At 41.1% G+C, this 20,598-nt stretch overlaps 1 protein-coding gene across 1 annotated transcript in view; it reads left to right on the top strand.

The window, feature by feature from the left end:
- PROSER2 (proline and serine rich 2) overlaps window positions 1-18,455 on the top strand; it is a 47,280-nt gene extending 28,825 nt beyond the window's left edge. The window contains exons 3-4 of the mRNA XM_028158892.2: window positions 15,073-15,325; window positions 16,954-18,455. Coding sequence (XP_028014693.2) covers window positions 15,073-15,325; window positions 16,954-17,984 — 1,284 coding nt within the window. The 3' untranslated portion in view covers window positions 17,985-18,455. The remainder of the gene's footprint in view (window positions 1-15,072; window positions 15,326-16,953) is intronic.
- Window positions 18,456-20,598: the final 2,143 nt, after the last annotated feature.

The raw sequence follows: 20,598 nt of genomic DNA, 5'->3' as shown, positions 1-20,598 counted from the left end.
GTAGCCATTCTGACAGATGTGAGATGATATCTCATTGTCATTTTGATTTGCATCTCTCGGATGAGTAGTGACTTTGAGCATTTTTTCATATGTCTCTTGGCCATCTGTATGTCCCCTTTGGAAAAGTGTCTATTTGGGTCCTTTGTCCATTTTTCAATTGGATAGTTTGTCTTTCTTTTGTTAAGTTGTATGAGTTCCCTATATATTTTGGAGATTAACCCCTTATTGGATGTATCATTGGCAGAAATGTTCTCCCATGTAGTGGCTCTCTTGTTATTTTGTTGGTGGTTTCTTTTTCTATGCAGACGCTTTTTATTTTGATGAAGTCCCATTTGTTTATTTTCTCCTTAGTTTCCATTGTTCTAGGAGATGTATCGGTAAACTTATTGCTATGAGAGATATCTGAGATTTTGGTGCCTGTGGCTTCTTCTAGGACTTTTATGGTTTCACATCTTACATTTAAATCTTTCATCTGTTTTGAGTTTATTCTTGTGTATGGTGTAAGTTGGTGGTCTAGTTTCTTTCTTTCTTTTTTTTTTTTTTTCATGTACCTGTCCAATTTTCCCAACACCATTTATTGAAGAGACTATCTCTGCTCCATTGTATGCTCTTGCCTCCTTTTGACATTTATTTTAAATGGCAACTAAAGTTTTCCACATAACTATAGAACATTTGACTTTCACAAAGCACTCTCTTAGCATCTAGGTGCCCTGAATCAGTGAACTATCTACACTGGTACAGATTCTTAAACTTAAAAAAAAAAAAATCTTACCCTCATACTGTATTTTGGGGGAGTCTAAATTTGGAGAGGAACTATATGATTTCATTTTAAATCACTGGGTCTTTTTATGACTTGTCTCTTTAGAGTGAGACTCAACCATAACAGTTTCTCAATTTTCTGTCCTTTAATTTTTGACCCCATAAAAAATTAGTAACAACGTTTTTAGGCCTCAGTATACCTCTTGGAAGGCTCTTTCAGTAAAAGATAACCTAGTTCCAACTGCAAGTATTTCTTTTAAGCAAAAGCTGTTTTTAAAAAAGATAAAAGACAATGCCTGATGTTACATGAGAGTATCCAAAAGTTTTTAAACACTTGTAATGTTGCCTGCTATATGACAGATCTTTTGTTTGTTAGGAACTTTTCTCCTGAGCCAATGCAAGTTAAAAATTAAAATAGCTGCTTAAATAGAGTTGTCATGGCTATCCATATAGGGAAGTGTGTGAAGTCACTCAAGGGGCTAGTTGTGTTTGTGTATGTATTTTGTTCTACTTATAAGGAATTCTTGTTCTGAACCTTTTCTAATGAAAGTTTTAATTAGAAGGAGAACAAATTGGCCAAATTCTGAAATACTTGACTTAGAGGATACCTTTTGAATGTGTTTTTTCCTTTGAAATTTGAGAAGCTTTCATACAATACAAAGTAGCATGTCTTTGCAAAGTTGGTAGTGTAGTTCTAGAACCTACTACCTCAAGAGGTGATTCAGATTCAAAATAAGAGATTCAAAAAGGATTCAGAGCCCTTCATAATGATAGCTCTTTAAGGTGACAAAGGAAGCTTTGCGTGTGAGGTTTCCTATGTTCTTAACCTCGTAAGGCCAGTATCTCAAACACTTATGTATCTTACAAACACCTTGGGTGCCACTGCCAGGGACAGAATGCTGCCTCCTTCCAGTGTTCTTTTTTTCTTCTTTACACTCCTATGTTCATCACAGCATTATTTGCCTTAGCCAGGATCTGGAAATAGCCCAAGTGCACATCAGTGGATGAATGGTGAAAAAAGCTGTGGTACAGTGACACCATGGAATACTTCCAGTGTTCTTTGGCTCGTATTCTGAATGTAGACTTGAATGAAGTCTTCTCTTCCCTGCGTGCACCTGGAGCTTCCTCTAGAAAAGAATATGCTTTGGCTGGTTGAAGAGTGGGATGCTCTTACTGCCCATAGGTCTTAAGAAATTAAGAAATATAACTGCTTCTTTGGGATGGATTGAAAACATCCCAAAATCACAAGCATACCTCCTGTTCATTTTTATCTCTAACTTGGGCAAAAACAATGATCCAAATTCATTATTGATTTTTTGGAAATTTAATATCCAATGAACTGTCAAGTAACCCTCCTTCTCACTCAGCTGACAAATGTTGTGGCCCGAAAGTCACATAATGAGTCTGTGATCAGACAGCAGTTGTCAGCTCCTGATTAATCCCTTCCTTCTGCAGAGCCTTCTATGTCTTTTGGCCACACTCCTTAGTCATGGGATAAGAAGGCAAAGCCGGCAGGGGGAATGCTGTCTTCATGGTCAGGTTGGACTGGAGTCTAAGGAGCACACGAGAATCTGACACTCTTGTTGCTAGATGATCTCAAGGAGAGAAAACAGAACAGGCTGGAAAGGAGAAGCAGACCTGGTCAGTAGTAACCCCATCTTCCTTTCAGTTCTGTCTCCTTACCCAGATTGAACCAAAAACTTGCTGGTCAAAACAGCCATTTTAAGACAGGTTAAATAGCTTTTATAAAAGTTCAATAAACATTTAGTAAATGCTTACTACATATAAGAACTAATAGATGACGGAATAAAACCCGGTTTTAATCTTTCCAGGAACTCACAAGACAGCCAGGGGAAGCTCTAGGACAGTGTGACCCAAGCTTATGAGGGCTCTGGTAGAGGTATGGTGCCACGCACTATGGCAGCTCCGTCTCAATCAAGATCTCTCTATAATACTGCCAGTTTAAGGCAGCCATGGGGCTCAACTGTAATCCTTCAAAGCCATTATTCTTAGATCTATAATCAAAACTGTACACATATCTCATCCCTTACTGGTTTGTTTGTGTCTCTTTCCGGCCAGAAGTACAGGTTTAAGTTAGCCAATAGTGAAAAATTACAACAATGACTAGTTAGAAAAAACCATAATTAAACCCTGTCCTGGAACTGTGGGAAATGCCACATGCACTCAGGGTCTTTCTCATGAGGTTGCTGGGGTGAGTAGAGCATTTAAAGTTGTGTGAGGAACTAAAAGAGGCTGACTTTTATTTTCTTCCTTTGCCCCTTTTTTGCTTCAGCTGCAGGGCATTCTCTCATCAGCTTAGCCTTGCTCAAGCGTCAGGGAGATCATTTTGGGGTCTGTAGGAAGAAAATGTGAATATCAAATCACACTCCTCCAGAACAAATGCCCAAGGTTGCCTGCCTAGGAGACTACTGGTTAAGAGACCTTGGTTCATCTCAAGAACTATTTTCAGCCATTATAATCATTCTTATGATTTATTTATTCACTTGGAATAGAGATGTGTCTGCTGGTCCTTGTCTTCTCCTTCACAAGGAGCTGCCACAATTGTCTTACCTGCAGTAAAACCAAATTTCTTCGTTTAAAAGAAAAGCAAAACAAAAGGAAAAGTTTAAGAACTACAGTTAGTAGTTTTTTAAGGTCAGGGTTAGTTTAGTCTGAGTATTTTAAGACTTCTCAATTTTTTTGTTCAAACAAACAAGGGTTTTCTCTCTACCATTTCCAAAAAACAATGAACACTCCTATCCCAAATCTTTACTCCCACAGGTATATCTAGGATTGTTGACTTTTCTAATTATTGGTTACATTCACTGGAAAGGTTTGTTATCCAACTTGTCAGGATATTCCTCTCAAAGTGCCAGTGGGAAATGGACATTTTCCATCATCTGTGCAGGTTGCACAGGCACCAATGGGAGGAAGACTCTGTTCTCCTCACCGAGCCTTGGACAACATGCATACATTTCCTTTGGTAGGTTTAGCATTTTTAATTTTCTAGTTTAAACATAGTAGAAATTACTTCTTCAAAACATGCATATTCGGTAGAAATGCATCACTTTTTCTCTTAAAGACTTGTAGCCATTACCTGAAGTCAACATGGCAGGCAGAATGTGTAACATATGGTTTTCTATGCAATTCTTTTAGCATCTGGAGATTTGTAGCCTTAAAGGGCTTCCTTTTACTCCACATTGATGCATTAAAAACACCATTTATAGAAAGGAAAGTTTAAAAAAATATGTCTGCTGTCAGCCTGCTACCTTCCAAATAATAGGGACAAACTTAGGGTTTCTTCAATGCAAACCTTCCCAAGAAAACTATTGTTTTTGTTTATCCTCATTTTCTATCCACTTAGTTCTTTGGGAAATAAGTTAACAAATTCTACTTCTGAAAGCACAACAATCAGGCGGGGACCACCACTACTAGGACTCCAGCTTTCTTTCCTCCTCCACATGGGCCACTAGGCCATGACCTTGCATATCCTATATAATAAAGAGGTAATATGCAAATTAACTCTCACACCCTCACAAGATGGCTGCCTACAACCAGGCCAGCAGGGGGGTTAGTGAGGGACAAACAAATGACTGAACAGCAGGCTGTGTGGGGCGACCAGGCCAGCAGGGGGAGGGGGGGCCGTGAGGGGCGACCAGACTGGCAGGGGGCAGTTGGGGGCAACCAGGCTGGCGGGGGGGTAGTAAGAGGCAAACAGGACAGTGGGGCAGGGAGCAGTTAGGAGCAACCAGGTCAGCAGGGGGCGTGCAGTTGGGGGTGACCAGGCCGGCAGGGGGGTCAGTTAGGGGTGACCAGGCTGGCGGGAGGTGCAGTCAGGAGTGACAAGGCTGGCAGGGAGGGGGCAGTTAGGGGTAACCAGGTTGGCAGGCAGATGTGTGATTAGAAGCCAGCAGTCCAGGATTGTGAGAGGGATGTCCGACTGCCGGTTTAGGCCGTATCCCCAGGATCAGGCCTAAACCGGCAGTCGGACATCCCCCAAGGGGTCCTGGATTGGAGAGAGTGCAGGCTGGGCTGAGGGGAGCCCCTCACCAGGCACGAATTTCATGCACCGGGCCTCTAGTATATATATAACAGTGACTTAGACCAGTGGTCTGCAAACTGCAGCTCTGTTGACTAATGAGTTTGCTGACCACTGCGTAAGGCATTACCCTTACCCAGAAGTTTTGACTTCAGGTTAAAGACATTAGTACATTATTAAAATAGTTTTTAAGTGTTTTTCCCTAAGGCAGTGGTCGGCAAACTCATTAGCCAACAGAGCGACAAACTGCGGCTCGCGAGCCGCATGTGGCTCACGAGCCACAGTTTGCCGACCACTGACCTAGACGGTTGTTGTTAGAGTGTCAACCTGAAGACCGATGGGTCGCGGGGTTCAATTCCTGGGCAAGGGCACATACTTCGGTTGCAGTTTGATATCAGGCCCTGGTCAGGGCAGGTGCATGCAGGAGGTAACCAATTGATGTGTCTCTCACATCAGTGTTTCTCTCTTGCTCTCTCTCTCCTTCTCTCTTTCCCTTCTTCCCTCTGCCTCTACCCCCCTCCTCCCTCCCTTCCACTCTCTCTGAAAATCAATGGAAAAATATATCCTCTGGTGAGGATAAAATAAACATACATAGATATAAAAACAGCTTCATTGGTATATAATTCACATACCGTACAGTATGTATGCCACTCAATGGTTCTTAGTAATTCAGAGTTGTGCAACCGTCATCACATTTAGAACATTAGAACGTGTCCATCACCCCTAAAGAAACCCAGGGCCAGTTAGCAGTCACTCCCCATTTCCCTCCAGCTCTCTGGCTCTGTTGATTTGTCTGTTCTCACAGCCTTGCTTTTTGTGCTCTAGCTCTTCTCCAGGGCTTTCCTTTTTAATGTCTGACTGAGAAGGGCAGTGCCAGCATCTCCTGGGAATGGGAGGAGTAGATAGGGACTTTCTTGGACAAGGGCCAGGTGCCTCTTTAAATATCCTGGCCTTAAATCTCCTGGTTCCCTGCCCCTTGGTACCAGGGTTTTTCTATTCCCACTTTTTTCCCTGTACCAGGTGCAAGCAGAGTCTGGGTTCATTTGGAGGGCTGCTTCATCTCTGGGGAATTAGGCAACAGACTGAGCCCACAGCCATTTTGGCCCTGCTGCTTAGGTCAAGGCTCAAGGGTAGACTGAAGGTACCTGGGGATATATTCCAGTCACCCCACGTATTTTACAGCCTCTAAACTTAGAGAGAGAGGGGCTTCAAATAGGTTGAGGATGCAGGAATCTGCCTTCCAGGACTTGGGACTCTGATCACAGAGCCGCCTGGTTAGAACTGATTGGTATCTCATGTTGCACAAGAACACTGAGGTAAAACTGTGAGCTTTAGGGAAAATGCCAGGACATGATGTATGCGACCTGTGTGGGTGTCCAAGCGTGGGTCTTGGATTAATATGTGATTAGAAAGGGAAATAAGTAGAATAAAACAAAAAGCAAGCACAGTACTAGTTCTAGTCTTGGCCCCTCTATGAAGTAGTCTACAGCCCTTGGGAAGTCATTCATCGCCTCTGAATCCAGTTTTCACATCTTCAAATGACGGAGCTGGACCGATTGATCTGTGTGTTGCATCTCTCAGCCTATGAGTCCTATACTTTGTCACAGAACATAAAACAGTTGTGTAGGACCTCCCCTTCCTAAGCTTAGTTTCCAAATGAAATCTTATGTTGGGATTCCTTGCTTTTTTAGGTTGGATTAGATGCGTGAGTTATATGCTCGCTTCTTATTTGTGTCCCTCCCTTAATGTGAGAAGTTGGCATGTGTCTTAAGTTGTAGGTCTATTACAGGCCAGTTGCCCATTGAATTCTACTGTCTATACAACAAAGGGAAATTAATACCTAACCAAGGTAGATTATAAAAAACTTGTGAGTAGCCCTATTGAAACACTGAATTTGGGAAGGTCACAGTAGGAGGGAAAAGGCAGAGAGCATTATTTCTCTAGACTTTTAATTCAACAAATAATTGTGGTTACAGAGTTGTTGTTTTTTTAATTTATTTGTGGGGGATTTTTTTGTTATGGTTGTTATTATCATGTTATCCTAACAACATCCATGATGGTTGTAGTCGTTGACTACAAGGATATGTGTTATGCCAACAGCCCTAATAATTTTTTTTAAATCTCATTATAATTCTTTTTTTAAATTTCTTTATTGGTTAAGGTATCACATATTTGTCCTCATCCCCCAATTCCCATCCCACACCCCTCCCCACAGATGCCCCCACCCCCCTGTTGTCCTTGACCACTGGTTAGGCTCATATGTATGCACACAAGTCCTTTGGTTGATCTCTCCCCTTTATCCCTACCCTCCCCTACCCTCCCTCTGAGGTCCAACAGTCTGATCCATGCCTCCTTGTCTCTGGGTCTGTTCTTGTTCATCAGTCTATGTTGTTCATCATTTCCCCTAGATGAGTGAGATCATGTGCTACTAGAAATACACTTATAAGAACCGAAAATGAGACAAGCAATTATGGTTATGCTGAAAGGCAAATGAATCAGTCTGTAGTGAGTTTCTTTCTGGGCCAACAGTTCTTTTGAGACCCAATTTCAATGTCAAACAGTTCCTTATGTGTAGATGTTAGCAATGATATTTCAGTTCTGGATGGTGGACAAATGGTTTTAATGCAGGTCCGACCCTCTCTGGTTTGGTCCTGGGCAACCTGCAGTGACACACAGCTGCTGACTTATAGTATGGCAAGGCATCGTCAGTGTCTTCCATCTCTGGATTGCTTCTCTTCTGTCTTCATGGCTGGAGTAGTCCTGTCAATTCCTCTCTGTTGCCAGAATCCACATGGTCTTGGAGTTGTTTTCTGAAAATATACAAAAATATTCTCGACCAAAAGTTAATAAAGGAATATTTTCTATAAATTTGACTTGTGATCCTTTTTCATTTTTTGCCCAAATGATTTTCCTCTGGCTTGTTTTGACACCATGTGTGTTTTTCATTGGTGTCTTGCTGTTAGCATTACAATTAATTTTCTAAAGTACAGATTTTCTAGATGTAATTTACTTACAGGATATTTTTCCTTACATGATATTCTTCTACTATTCCCCCTTTTTTTGATTTAAATATTAGGAGGCTTTTGAAAATTTTATAATGTAGTCTTGATAGCTTTTAAATTTTAATTTTTTGCACTATAATATGACTGCTTTAGGTTCAGTACATGTTATGCAATTTTATCATGTGATGTACTACTGATAAAAATTTTAGTAACTGCTTTTTGTCCAGTACAATTAATTTTTCTAGAATATTCGCTTATTTCAATTAGCCAATTTAAATTAGCCTGAAAACTTGACTACTATTTTACTGTCAAATTTATTACTCTAACAACAATCTTATTTTACCCTGTAAATACTAGTGGAAAGGATTATTTGCCTTCTTGAGTAGGCCCTGAGCATTCCTGGTGGTAGGCTGGATTTAGATATCAAAAACCCACTTCCCCACACCATGGGTACAAGACAACTCAAACAATTCTTGTTGCAGTGAGAAGCCCTAATAATTTTAGTTGCAAGGATTTTTTGTTGAATCACTGTGGTAAACTACTCTGCACGGAAAGAAGAAAAGGTGAAATGAATCTGGGAGAGCAGCAGAGTTAGGAGCAGTGTGCTGAGTGGGTAGGGGACAGCAAGAATAAGGTACACGGAGAAAAGATAAGGCAGGAATGCTCTGCACCACACAATGTGACCCTCCAGGTAATCCCACGAATCTGCAAGAAAATCTAGAAAAATCACTAAATGAATAGTGTCGCTTAATTTCTTATGGAAGTTTCATGTTCTGCTCATCAGAGGGCCAAAACAGACAGACATAGTGAGGTGGAGGTTAACATTTTGGTTACAGTGACAGCCCTGCAGAAAGGTCTGTAAATTGGTACAGCCTCTCAGAGAACTATTAGGTTGTATCTACCAAAACATACACGTATCTTATGACCCAGCGATTATATACAGACTTATATCCAATGGATATATATTGCTTATCCATTTTAGCAGTATTCTGTTCTATCTGCTTACCTAACCCATGCTGTAGAGAATTTCCTAAGTCATCATTCCTTCAGCTCATATGACCAGGCTAGTTTGAGAAATGTGCATGTATTTTTGTGTTAGTCATCCCCCAAACAAATGTATACTATGCTTTAAACTAAAGAAAAGCCACTCACCCTAGCCAGTTTGGCTCAGTGGATATCATGTCTGCCTGCAGACTGAAGGGTACCAGGTTTGATTCCGGTCAAGGGCATGTACCTCGATTGCAGGCTTGCTCACATGCAGGAGGCAACCAATAGATATGTCTCTATCACATAGATGTTTCTCTCTGTGTGTGTCTCTCCCTCTCCCTTCCACTCTGTCTAAAAATCAATGGAAAAATATTCTTGGGTGAGGATTAATAACAACAACAACAAAAAGACCTCAAATTGTGAAGATTACAGACCCTGGAAGTTAGATGCTTGGGTAGGAGGGCATATGAGTGCCTCTGGATCACAGCAGGTAAAGCATTGCTCTATACCAGGTGGAGCAGCTCTTAGTCACCTTTGCTTCCACCATAGTTTTTGCTGTTTTATCAAAGTTCATGAGCACAGTTTAGTCTAATAGTTTCATAAGGTTTATGAAATGCATCAGTCTTCCATGAATACTTCTACCGTCTCCCACTCAGCATAAGCAATGACATTTAATTCATACCTGTTTCTTTGTAATTTACCTTCCTTTCCCCTCATTTTTGACATTTGACTATATATCCTTTAAGTATCCTTAAAGTATCCTTTAAGTATGTGTGTTCATATTAAGTATGTATACATTTAAATTAAATCATCAAAACAACTCTTTTTTCTATATGCATTACTTTCACTAAACATTGTATTCTTGAATTTGCAAAACCAGCTAATAAATATAACTATCACAGTCATTAGTTACTGAGAGAAGACTACATATAAAAGTAATCATTATAACTATACAGGTAAAAAGCAAAATAATAATAACTTGTACGTGTTATCTATGCAAAATATATATGTGTGTGGACAAGGACTTGAAGGGAACAATGAAACATGAAAATTATTTTTTTTGGGGGGGAAACATTATATTCTTTTGAAAACATCATTTTAAATGGCTATATAATATTCCATCTGTGAATGTGCCATGATCTACTTAGTCATAATACCTTATTATTGGACATTTTAGTTGTTTCTTGTTTTGCTTGTTTTCTTGCTACTATAAATACTAATAGAATTAATATATCTGTGTGTTCCTGTGTGTGTGTATTGCTACAGGTAAGTTGACTTGTAGATATATGCTTTTTCTCATAGCTTTAAATGTTTTTCTATGGTTCATAATTGTTTCTGTTTTATTTGCTGTCTTCATGTTCTGTGTAGCCCTCTGGCCTCCTCTGAACTAGACTAGTTATTCACTGCACAAGCTGACATCCTGGGGATACTACCATTGTCCAAGGATTCCCTCTCATTCTCCTGTTTCCTGGCTCCTTTATCTTTTCCTTTATCTTTTTCTTTCCCCTCCGGGAACAACCTTACTCCCCACCCCCTTGCAGTAGCTTCTTGACAAAGGCCTGGCATTTCTTAAAAACATCTTCATTCAAACCTAACTTAAATTTGGTTAGGCATAAAATTTTAGTTCTGAATTCATTTGGAATTTTTAAAAATTCTAAGTCATTTTTTTCAATTACAGTTGATATATAATATTATATTAGTTTCAAGTGTGTACCCCAGTGATTAGACATTATATAACTTACTAAGTGATCATCTTGATAAATTTTGTACCCATCTGACACCATACAGTTTTTACAATATTATACTGTACTTTACATCCCTATGACTATCCTGTAACTACCAATTTGTACTTCTTAATCCTTTCACATTTTTCACCCATCCTCACAGCCCCCCTCTCATCTGGCAACTGTCAAAATGTTCTCTGTATCTTTGAGTCTGTTACTGGTCCGCTTATTCATTTATTTTATTTTTTAGATTCAATTGTTGATAGATATGTATTTATTAACATTATTGTTCATATTTTGATCTTTTTTTTGTTCTTAAAGAAGGCCTTTAACATTTTATGTAACAGTAGTTTGGTGGTGATGAACTCCTTCAGCTTTTCTTGTCTGGGAAGCTCTTTATTTCTCCTTTAATTTTAAATTAGAGTCTTGCTGGGTAAAGTAGCCTTGGTTATAGGTCCTTGCTGTTCATCACTTTGAATATTTCTTTCCAATCCCTTCTGGCCTGCAAAGTTTCTGTTGAGAAATTATCTGACAGTCTTATGAGAGTTCCCTTGTAGATAACTAACTGCTTTTCTCTTACTACTTTTAAGAGTCTCTCTTTGTCATTAACCTTTTGCATTTTAATTATGATGTGTCTTGGTGTGAACCTTTTTGGTTTCATCTTGTTTGGGACTCTGTGCTTCCTGGACTTGTATATATATTTCCTTCACCAGGTTAGGGAAGTTTTCAAATAGGTTTTCAATTTCTTGTTCCCTCTCCTCTCTGTCCAGCATCCCCATGATGAGAAGGTTGGCACACTTGAAGTTGTCCCAGAGGCTCCTTACACTATGCTCATTTATTTTTTTTCTTTTATTTTTTGTTGTTCTGATTGAATGTTTTCTGCTTCAAAATCATTTATTTGATCCTTTACTTCATCTACTCTAATGACTCCCTATAATGTATTCTACATTTCAGTTATTGTATTCTTCATTTCTGACTGGTTCATTTTTATGTTTTCCAACTCTGGTCTTATGTTTTCTATATCTTTTTGTTTTGTTTTCTTTCCTATATTTTTGATGAAGTTCTCACTGAGTTCTTTCCCTAAGTTCATTGAGCATCCTTACAACCAGTGTTTTGAACTTTACATCTTGTAGATTGGTTGTTTCCATTTCATTTAGTTCTTTTTCTGGAGTTTGTTCTGTTCTTTCATTTGGGTCATGTCTCCTCATTTTGGCAGCCATCCCGTCTTTGTTTCTATGTGTTAGGTAGAGTTACAACATCTCTGAGTGGCAGAGTGGCCTAATGTAGTAGGTGTCCTGTAGGATCCAGTGGCACAACCTCCCCGTTTGTCCAAGTTGGGTACTCCAAGTGAGCACCCCTATCCATGGGCTATGTAAACCGTCCTGTTGTAGTTCAGCCTTGATTGTTGTTGGCAATCAATTGGAGGGATTTATTCCCAGGCCAATTGGCTGCAAAGACTGGCTGTGACCACCAACCACTGTGGAGGATCAACTGTGCTAAGGGCTCACATTTACTTCAGCAGGACTCTGGTGCCCACTGAGTCCACCTCTTCAGTGTGCTGCTTATGGAAGTGGTTAGATCATGACACTTTGACTCAGTCTGAAGCTTTCCACTGGGTGTGCTGGCTCTGGGGCCTCCCAGGAGATACAGGCCAGGGTCAGCTACCACCTGTGTTCTGCCCAGGGCCACTGAGCATGAGCTACAAAGCAATCTGCAGGTGGCTGTTACTTGTGCTGGGCTTGGAAGTGCCCAGGAGGGGCAAAGCTACAAACCAAGGTGGGCTGCCACTTCATGAGAGGTACAGGGCACACTGAGACCAGATGCTGCTTTTTTGAGAGATTTTAGGAAAGTCTGAAGCATAAGCCACAACAATCCATTTGTATGGAAAAAAAAACCACTGGAAACAATGTGGGTGGGCCCACAAGGTGGGTGGTGACCGGGTTTCAGGGAATCACCAGGGCAGGACAGTGATGGCCAGGTTGATGGAGTCTCAGATACGGTGCCCACCTGCCAGCACTGTGAGTGAAGGGCTCAGAAAAGGAACAATGGCCTCTGCCAGCACTTCTGTCTGGGAGAAAGCTGCCCCTCCAGCTCTCACCCTGATGCCAGACACTTCAGTCCCTCCCAGTAAGTCCCTTTCAATCTGCTGCCCCAGTGCTGGAGCTCAGAGAGAGTGAGTTCAAGTCTCTTTGTGGGCCCTTTAAGAGGAACTCCCGGGGCCCTGGCCAGGTAGTTCAGTTGGTTAGAGCATCATCCCCCAAGGTTGTAGGTTTGATCCCCGGTCAGGGCACATATAAGATCAACCAATGAATGCATAAATAAGTGGAACAACAAATCAATGTTTCTCCCTCCCTCTCCCTTCCTCCCTCTCTCCTCCTCTCACTCTAAAAATCAATCAATAAATAAAGTAAGAAAAATTTTAAAAAGAGACACTCCTTGTACTCTAGCACCACTCCCTCTCACTCAGCCTCACTTCCTGCTGGTTTTTACAGCCAGCAGTTATGGGGGCTTCTCTACCTGGCACTGGAACCCTGGGCTGGAGGGGGCTGGTGTGGGCTGGGACCTCTGGCTCCTCAGCAGGGACCTCGCCAGGCAAAATATCCTTCCCCATTTTTATCCATCACACATGGGTGTGCAACCAGCCCATTCCACATTCTACCCCTCCTATCAGCCTCAATGTGGCTTCTTCTTTATATCCTTAGATGTAGAATTCTGTTTGGCTATATTTCAGGCAGTTTTCAATGATGGTTCTGTAGTTTAGTTGTAATTTTGATTTGGTTGTGGGAGGACGTGAGTACCACATTATATTTTTATCTCTCAGGATATTAATGATCATCTTTTTGAAATCTTGACCGGAAGCTCTATAGATCATTCAGAATTTTGAAGGAATGACAATATTATCTTCTGGTTTCCAATATTGCTGCTGAGAAGTCTGGTGCTGTTTTGATTCCTGATCTCTTGTTATGTGGCCTCTTTTTTCACTGAGAAGCTTTTAGGATCTTTTCTTAGTCTTTGGTGTAGTGAAAAGTCACAATGTTATTCTGTTATTCTTGTTCTTTAGTTTATTCTGATGGCCCCTTTTGATCCTTCTGTTTGGGAATATTTTCTTGCATTATTTTACTTATTTATTTTGATAGTTCTTTCCCCTCTGTTTTTTTCTGATTTCCTTTTCTGGAACTTTCATTACTTGGATGTTGGCCCTCTCACACTTATCCTCTAGTTTTCTTTTCTTCTCTATTTAAAAAGATTTTTTTTAAACTTTTGTTGTACTTTGCCAGTGTCTCTATTTTCTAGGCTTTTATTTAGTTTTCCATTTCTGCTGTCATAATTTTAATTTCTAAGAACTCTTTTTTGTTTTTTACTTTTTAATAGCATTGTATTTTTATCTCTCAGGATATTAATGATCATCTTTTTGAAATTTTCATCATTCTGCATAGTTTGTTTCTTATAATTTGCTTTATTTTTTTGTTTTGTTTTGATATTGTCTCTCATGTTAGAGGTTTTTCTCAGCTGCTTGCAAATACTTAAGATTAGAATGTTAAGAACCTGACTAAAAATTCCCTTCTAGGTTTTGTTGACTGGGCTGCACTGTAGAGTAATCTGGCTGAGCTCATTCATTGAGGACCTGTGGTCTTAGCGTCTTTTGGCCCTTGCATCATTCAAATCCCCAGAGAAGACTCTTCCAGTCTTTTATGTAGAGTATTAATTTGGCTTCATTCACTCCCCATTTTCAGTACAGTCCTTCACTGTCAACTCTGCGTCATGTTTCCCACCTCAAATCACTCTTTTATTTTCTTTAAGAAAAAATATTTAGTTTTCTACCTGGGTAACATAATTGCTTCTCTTTCAGCCTTTAACCTATTCTGCTCTTGACAATGTCATCTTTTCCATACTTCCAGAACCGCTCAGCACCCCAGTGCCTGGGCTTCAGAGGAGCCTCCAGGCTGAGAGAAGCCCTCAAGTACCCTGCTGCTGACTAAAATTCATCTTTCTGAGTCAGTTACAACTGTCCTGCTATCTAACTTCCCATATGGTGTTGCTGTCACAACTTTTCCTATTATTTTGTCTTGGTGATTTGTGCCTTCTTAAAGAAATAAATCCCATTATTGTTTTCGTAAGGTCTTTAGAGGAAGACATAAATATGTGAGTTCATCATCTTTAACCAGAGATTACCCACGTTGCTATTAGGGAGAAGCAAATGTGTCTGAAAGCAGTAAGTGCAAACAGCGTTCCCAAGGAGGCACTGGAGAAGAATTGTTTTCTCGTCATTAATTCACTAGGAACCACAAGACTAGAGCTAATCATAGGGTCTGAGATCTTTTATTTCTGTACCTTTTGGGCAGCCTTCTTTTTCACATAGGTAAAAGGGTGAGGGACATAGAGGCACAGGTTTGTCAGTGAGCTCATCTGAATGGCAGACTCTTCCCAAGTGGGAGGTGTTAGAGTGCTGTGCATCCTACCCTAGACTCTGTATTGATCTAGACTCGGTCCTGGTTTGCTCCTTCACTGAAACCACTGTCTGTTTTCTCTTCCATTCCCAATCCGCACACCTATTCTATAGGATGACGAGAGCCTGAAGTACCTCACCCATGAGGAAAAGGATGTCATCCTGTTTTTTGAAGAGACTATTGATTCCCTGGAGGACGACTTTGAGGAGCAAGTCCTGTGTGACAGTGGGGTACACTGCCAGCCCCCAGAGTCTCTGGAAGGAAGCACTCCCGGCCACTTGGAACCAGAAGATGTCATTGACTTAGTGCAGCCAGTATATGCAGCTGGGGAACCTGAGCGCCTCCCGGATGTGACGGAAACAGCAGGTGAGGAGTGAAGCGCCAGTCCCCAGACTCCGGCTTGCTTTGTTAGTGTTTTACATGACACAGGCACTGCCTTCTGTGTCTGCCAGTGTGGAGCTGTTGGGACTTACCAGATTTTTGTAGGTTAGAAGCATCATCTTCATAGTTTGTCCAACTAAGTGGATGTTTTCTTAGCACATTAGGATGACAACACATGAAGGGAAATTCCAAAAGGGCTAGAGTTAAGGATGAAACTATTTGTCATACAGATGAACTTTATATATATAAAGAAAACTGAAAATGGCTTCAGGTAACAATTGATTATAGAAAGAAAACATACCATAGGAGGTACTTGTATTTTAGCCCTTGAAGTTTGATCTCAATTTTTGTGCAAGATTATATCCCTACAGCTGTAGCATGGTTGCCGAGGTGGGAGTATTTAAACTGAAAAGTCAGCTGGTTCAGGAAAACAGGAAATGATCAGAAGGAAAATTCAGCTCGCCATCCTCTTTGTACCTTGCCTAACTCAGGGCGGCATCGAAAGGGAGGTCTGTTCACCAACTCCTGTGATAGAACCAGAGGCACAAGGAGAAAATTTTCTTCCATTTTCCTTCCTAATTGGAAAAAATACTGGAAATAAATGTGGTCAAGGGGATAAGGATTAGTGATGATGAGGGAAAAAATAGAAAATTATTTTGCTCGGCTACTTACAAAATCCTGCCATTTGTCACGAGCCTCTAGAAATATTTTTCCCCTTTTTTTTTTAAGCAGGGCTGTGTGTTACACAAAAATTTTACATACTACGGTTATAGATTCCAAAGATGGAGCTTAGTTTGCAGCCATCTCTTCAAAGAAGAGACTTAATATGAATTCCCCATTTTTATCACACTTCTTTGAAGTATAATTCCTAAAATAAATTTGAACCAGCTGTTCCTTTAAAAATGTCAGATCATAGGCTGGTACCAAGGAAAACACATTTTGAAAATAAGCCACCTTGCCCATCAATTTCGACATTTTCATAGCAATTTTAAGGGCCTCCTCTTTGGCAGGCATTGTGTGAGACTCTGCAGTACAAAGGTAAATAAGGCAGCCTACAGTTATGCAGCTGGAGACACGTGTATAAACCTAAGTCCAGAAAAGTATTAGGTGATCTGCGACCAATGTATGTTCAGGATCTAGTCAAGGCTCCAAGGCTGGCATATTAAGCTCTACCTGGGGCTGTCGGGAAACATTTCTATTTCATGGAGGAAAGCGATGGAGTTGTTGATGTGCCACATCACCTCCCAGCCTCCATTTCCCCTTTGTAACAACCCCTGCTAAGGCAAGTTACTATTTCTTCCTATGAATGGCTCAGGCGGATGGGTCCTAAGGAGCTTGCTTTTTCGGTATACTTCCCAGGTACTGACCATTTCTGCCTTGGCAGTCTTTCACCATCACTGGTTCATTCTTCTCGTCCTGTGGTTATGAGAACCATGTATTCCGTTCTCTCTTGTTAGCCCAGGGGACAGGGATAGAGAAGTTCAGTTTACAGGAGGTACTGCTGAAGTTGGTATTATGTCCCTTTGAGACCCTTTTCAATTCAGGGGGAAATGTAATGTGAATATTTTTACATAAGGTTACATAACCTTATGAGGATTCTGCCTACTTCTCAGGGGCGGGACCTGTTGGAAAGGAAGACGTTGCCGTCCTGGAATGCGGGGCCCAGGATGTGGAGGCTTCTCCCCCACCAGGGTGCACCGGTCCAGAGGCCCTTCCTCGGCCACCCTCCCTGCCTGTCACCACAGCGCCAGCCCACCCCAGGAAAGAGCAGCTCTCTTCTTCTCCTCCAGCGGAGCACCCAAAACTGCCCCGTTCAGTTCCTACTCCGCTTGTTATCGCCCAGAAAATTTCTGAGAAGTTGGCAGGAAATGAAGCACTCTCACCCACCTCCCCCTCCAAGGAGGGCAGGCCTGGAGAAGGGAGGACGCTGACTTCCATGGCCCCTCGAAACGGAGACCACTTGTTGTGGCACAGACATACGGCACAGCCCGCACCCAAGATCCACCGCTTCCCGAGCAACATCAGTGTGACCAACAGCGCCGGGAAGGAGTTCAACAAGACCATCTCCAAGGCCGCGGTCAACGTGCAGGAGCGGAAAGCCCGGGTCCTGGCCAACATTAACGGAGTCTCTTTCTTCTCCGTGGGAGAATGGGAGGATCGGGCCCGAAAGGGTGATCTCCCGGAGCAGAAGAGAAGCGTCTCTCCAGAGCAGGGGACGTGTGGCCAGAGCAAGCCAGGCCCCGTCCAGGAAGCTGTGTCCACACAGGCAGGAGGACCGACCAGCAGTCAGCAGTCCAGAGGCGTGCAGACAGAGCAGACGCCACCACTGGAGAATGGCTTCCAGAACATCCATGATGTCCTAAAGAGTGAGCCCGGTGCCTTCTTCTCTACTGGGAAAACTGTCACTTTCCGCCCGGACCCGGCTCTTACCAATAAACTTGCACGCCAGAACGCCAGCAAGAGCTTGTATGAGCACCGTCAGCCAGACTGCAGTCAGGATGCTAGGAAGCGGTCAGGTTCGCTGCCCAGGGCCGTGGGGTTCAGACCCCAAGGCATCACTGTCCAGTTTGCTGGCCGAGGCTCCACTGAGGAAGCTCGCCGGGAGGCCCTGCGGAAGCTCGGCCTGCTGAAAGAGAACTTGTGATGGAGAATGAGTGGGGGCTGGAGGATGTGGATGGCCAGGTTTGTTTGGCCTAAAATGGCTGTGCGTCGTAAAGAGCCATCACAACAGTCCCAACAGCTCTGCCCTGCTGCGGTCTAGCAATGACGGGTACCAGGACTCAGCAGTCCAAGCTGGGTGTCTGCCCCCTCCCATCCTACCTTTGAGCTGGGATTTCCTTCTATAAACAAGGTCCAGCACTAGAGCTTCCTTTTTCTAAGAACTCAGATAATAACCTTGAAGACCTATAGATTTCTATGATTTGTAACTGCCATCTATTTTGTAGATTCAGGAGAAGGGGGATTGGGTCCAATTTGCTATTCTTGAGTCTCTAACCTAGCCTTTGATCCCAAGCAAATGGACATGAAGGCCAGTTTAGATCTCTTATACTCAATTCTCTAAGCTAGGGATTTCCTCTCCTTTCTAAGAAAATATTAAAACTGAGTGTTAAATTTTCATAGTGTCTTACAATAACATGTTTCGTTTTTTCTTTTTGAAGGGTATAGGGTAATATGTTAGCCCTAAATATGCTTTTGTTTCTTAATATAATTTGGATTGCCTAGTTGTTGTTTTTTTATTGAAAATTGAAATGAAACCTTTAGAAAATGATGCACTATAAGTTTGAGTTATGTGAGTGGAATAGAAAGGTTGAGTGTGGAAAAGGTGGTAATTTCAAGAAAGCAAGTCTCATCATGCTGAAAGGTCTCTGTTGTTGGGGGATATGTGCGTGAGCGTCTATTGTGTATATACATGTATAAAATACGTTTATAGAAACATATACATATATAGGTATTGTGTTGGCACATATACATTCATCATTACTTATATATAAACTTCTTAAAACCCTATTCTCTTGATAGACACTCAGCATTGGGATAGATGACATAGAAATTGTTACTTCCTAACATGGAAGTCTTTTAAGGACACATCTCCAGGATATTTCGGTGAATCCAAGTGCTTTTTCCTCCGCAGTGTGTGTCCTGTTCCCAATTAAAGTAACATTCCGAGTAAGGTTGCAGATAAGCAAGATAGTTTTAAAAAATTTTTAATGAAGAACATTTTCAAAGATTTAATTTATCCACCTGATTTTAACCTAATTTTAATTTATGAATTAATTTTAGTTCTGCATGTTCCAAGGTAGCTAGTAAGCAGGAGGAAACAAAAGATTCTTCAGATCCCCTGTGTCCTGTGGGCAAGGTCTCAGGATTAATTTAAAAGGGAAAAGACAGCGAACTAGATGACAGCATGAAAAGAGCTGGTTTACTCCCAGACTGTCTTACATGCTGAGTTGTAACCACAAGCATTATTATCAAACTATTTATGGCTGGCGTCTTTAACCTCTAAAAATAGGCTGGGAAGGGCCACACTTAGATATCACGCCCTTTTGTTATTATGGCTCAGCCACTGTCACAGAATCTGTTTTTTTCCTGGTGAGTATTATTTAAATTCAAATGTGATGTGAAAGACATTTTTTCATAGTGTTCAATTTGCCTTGTAAGTTACAGAAAATGATTGTAATTTCTTTTCCTTAGAATTACAGTATTTAGTATCTTAGCCAGTTTCTTGATGGTCTTATTTTAAATAGGTATTAAAGTAGTTTTTATTCTACTCCTTTATATTGGATATGGTTAAAGGATTATTGAAGGCTATATTATCTTTTTACAAAGTGAGATGCCATACACAGTGTTTAAAATAGAGAGTCTTGATATGGCTGATTTATTTTTATCTTATCCTATGATGTCATTTGATTAAGGTGAACTTGACTATATGTAGCATATTTGTTTTCATAATGATAATTTTGAAAAATAAATTTAGATTTATCTTATATACAAACAACTTTCGTTTTGCATTTTATACTTATTTTCAATTATTTTCTTTTAAATGTTATATCCTTTCCTTATATTTATTCATAATTTCTTGTATTTACTTCTACCTATTGCTCTGGTCATTTCTTGTGTTCAAACCCTAGAAATTAAAACCATACATTTTGTTTGAGGTTCAAATTATAGTTGCCAATGAAGTAACCTGTCTGTGTATGTATCGTGTTAACAACAACAACTAACTTGCTGAAGGACATTCGTTTTCTTGCCATACTACATGATAGGACACTCTTAAAGGGTCACCTTCAAAGAAATTTTAAGAACCATAATTCAAAGCAAAATTGTAACCAAAAGGAAAGATGAATTTTAAGTGCCCAGTTTTTTTTCAAGTGATATTTGTAAATCAGTCTTTGAAACTCTTTATCTTAAAATGAGGGGGGAAATTCTTTTGCTTTTAAAAAGGTATGTGTAAATGGCCCAACTAGAGTCTCCTCTGCAGACTGTCATACTTGGCAGTTGCCAGGGTAACAGGGTCTGTTCAGTCTCTCCTCCTCCTCCCCCTCCTATGTTTGGTTCTTGATGTGCACACTTATTTTCACAAAACCAGCAGAAATGTGGATTTGTGCTGTTCTCTCCAGCCCACACTCTCCTTTTGTGGCCTCCCGGCTGCATGTCTCTGAGTCTCAGGATGTGCACAGCCAGGCCCCACCCGAGCTGTGTGCTGGCTCCTGGTGCTGACTTTGACAATACAGGCTTCTTCCCTCAGAATCCCTGATGGG

The sequence above is a fragment of the Eptesicus fuscus genome, chromosome 5 (genome assembly GCF_027574615.1).
Source record: "Eptesicus fuscus isolate TK198812 chromosome 5, DD_ASM_mEF_20220401, whole genome shotgun sequence".
Lineage (NCBI taxonomy): Eukaryota > Metazoa > Chordata > Mammalia > Chiroptera > Vespertilionidae > Eptesicus > Eptesicus fuscus.
The sequence above is the reverse complement of the archived record's forward strand: the minus strand, read 5'-3'. Positions and strand labels throughout refer to the sequence as shown.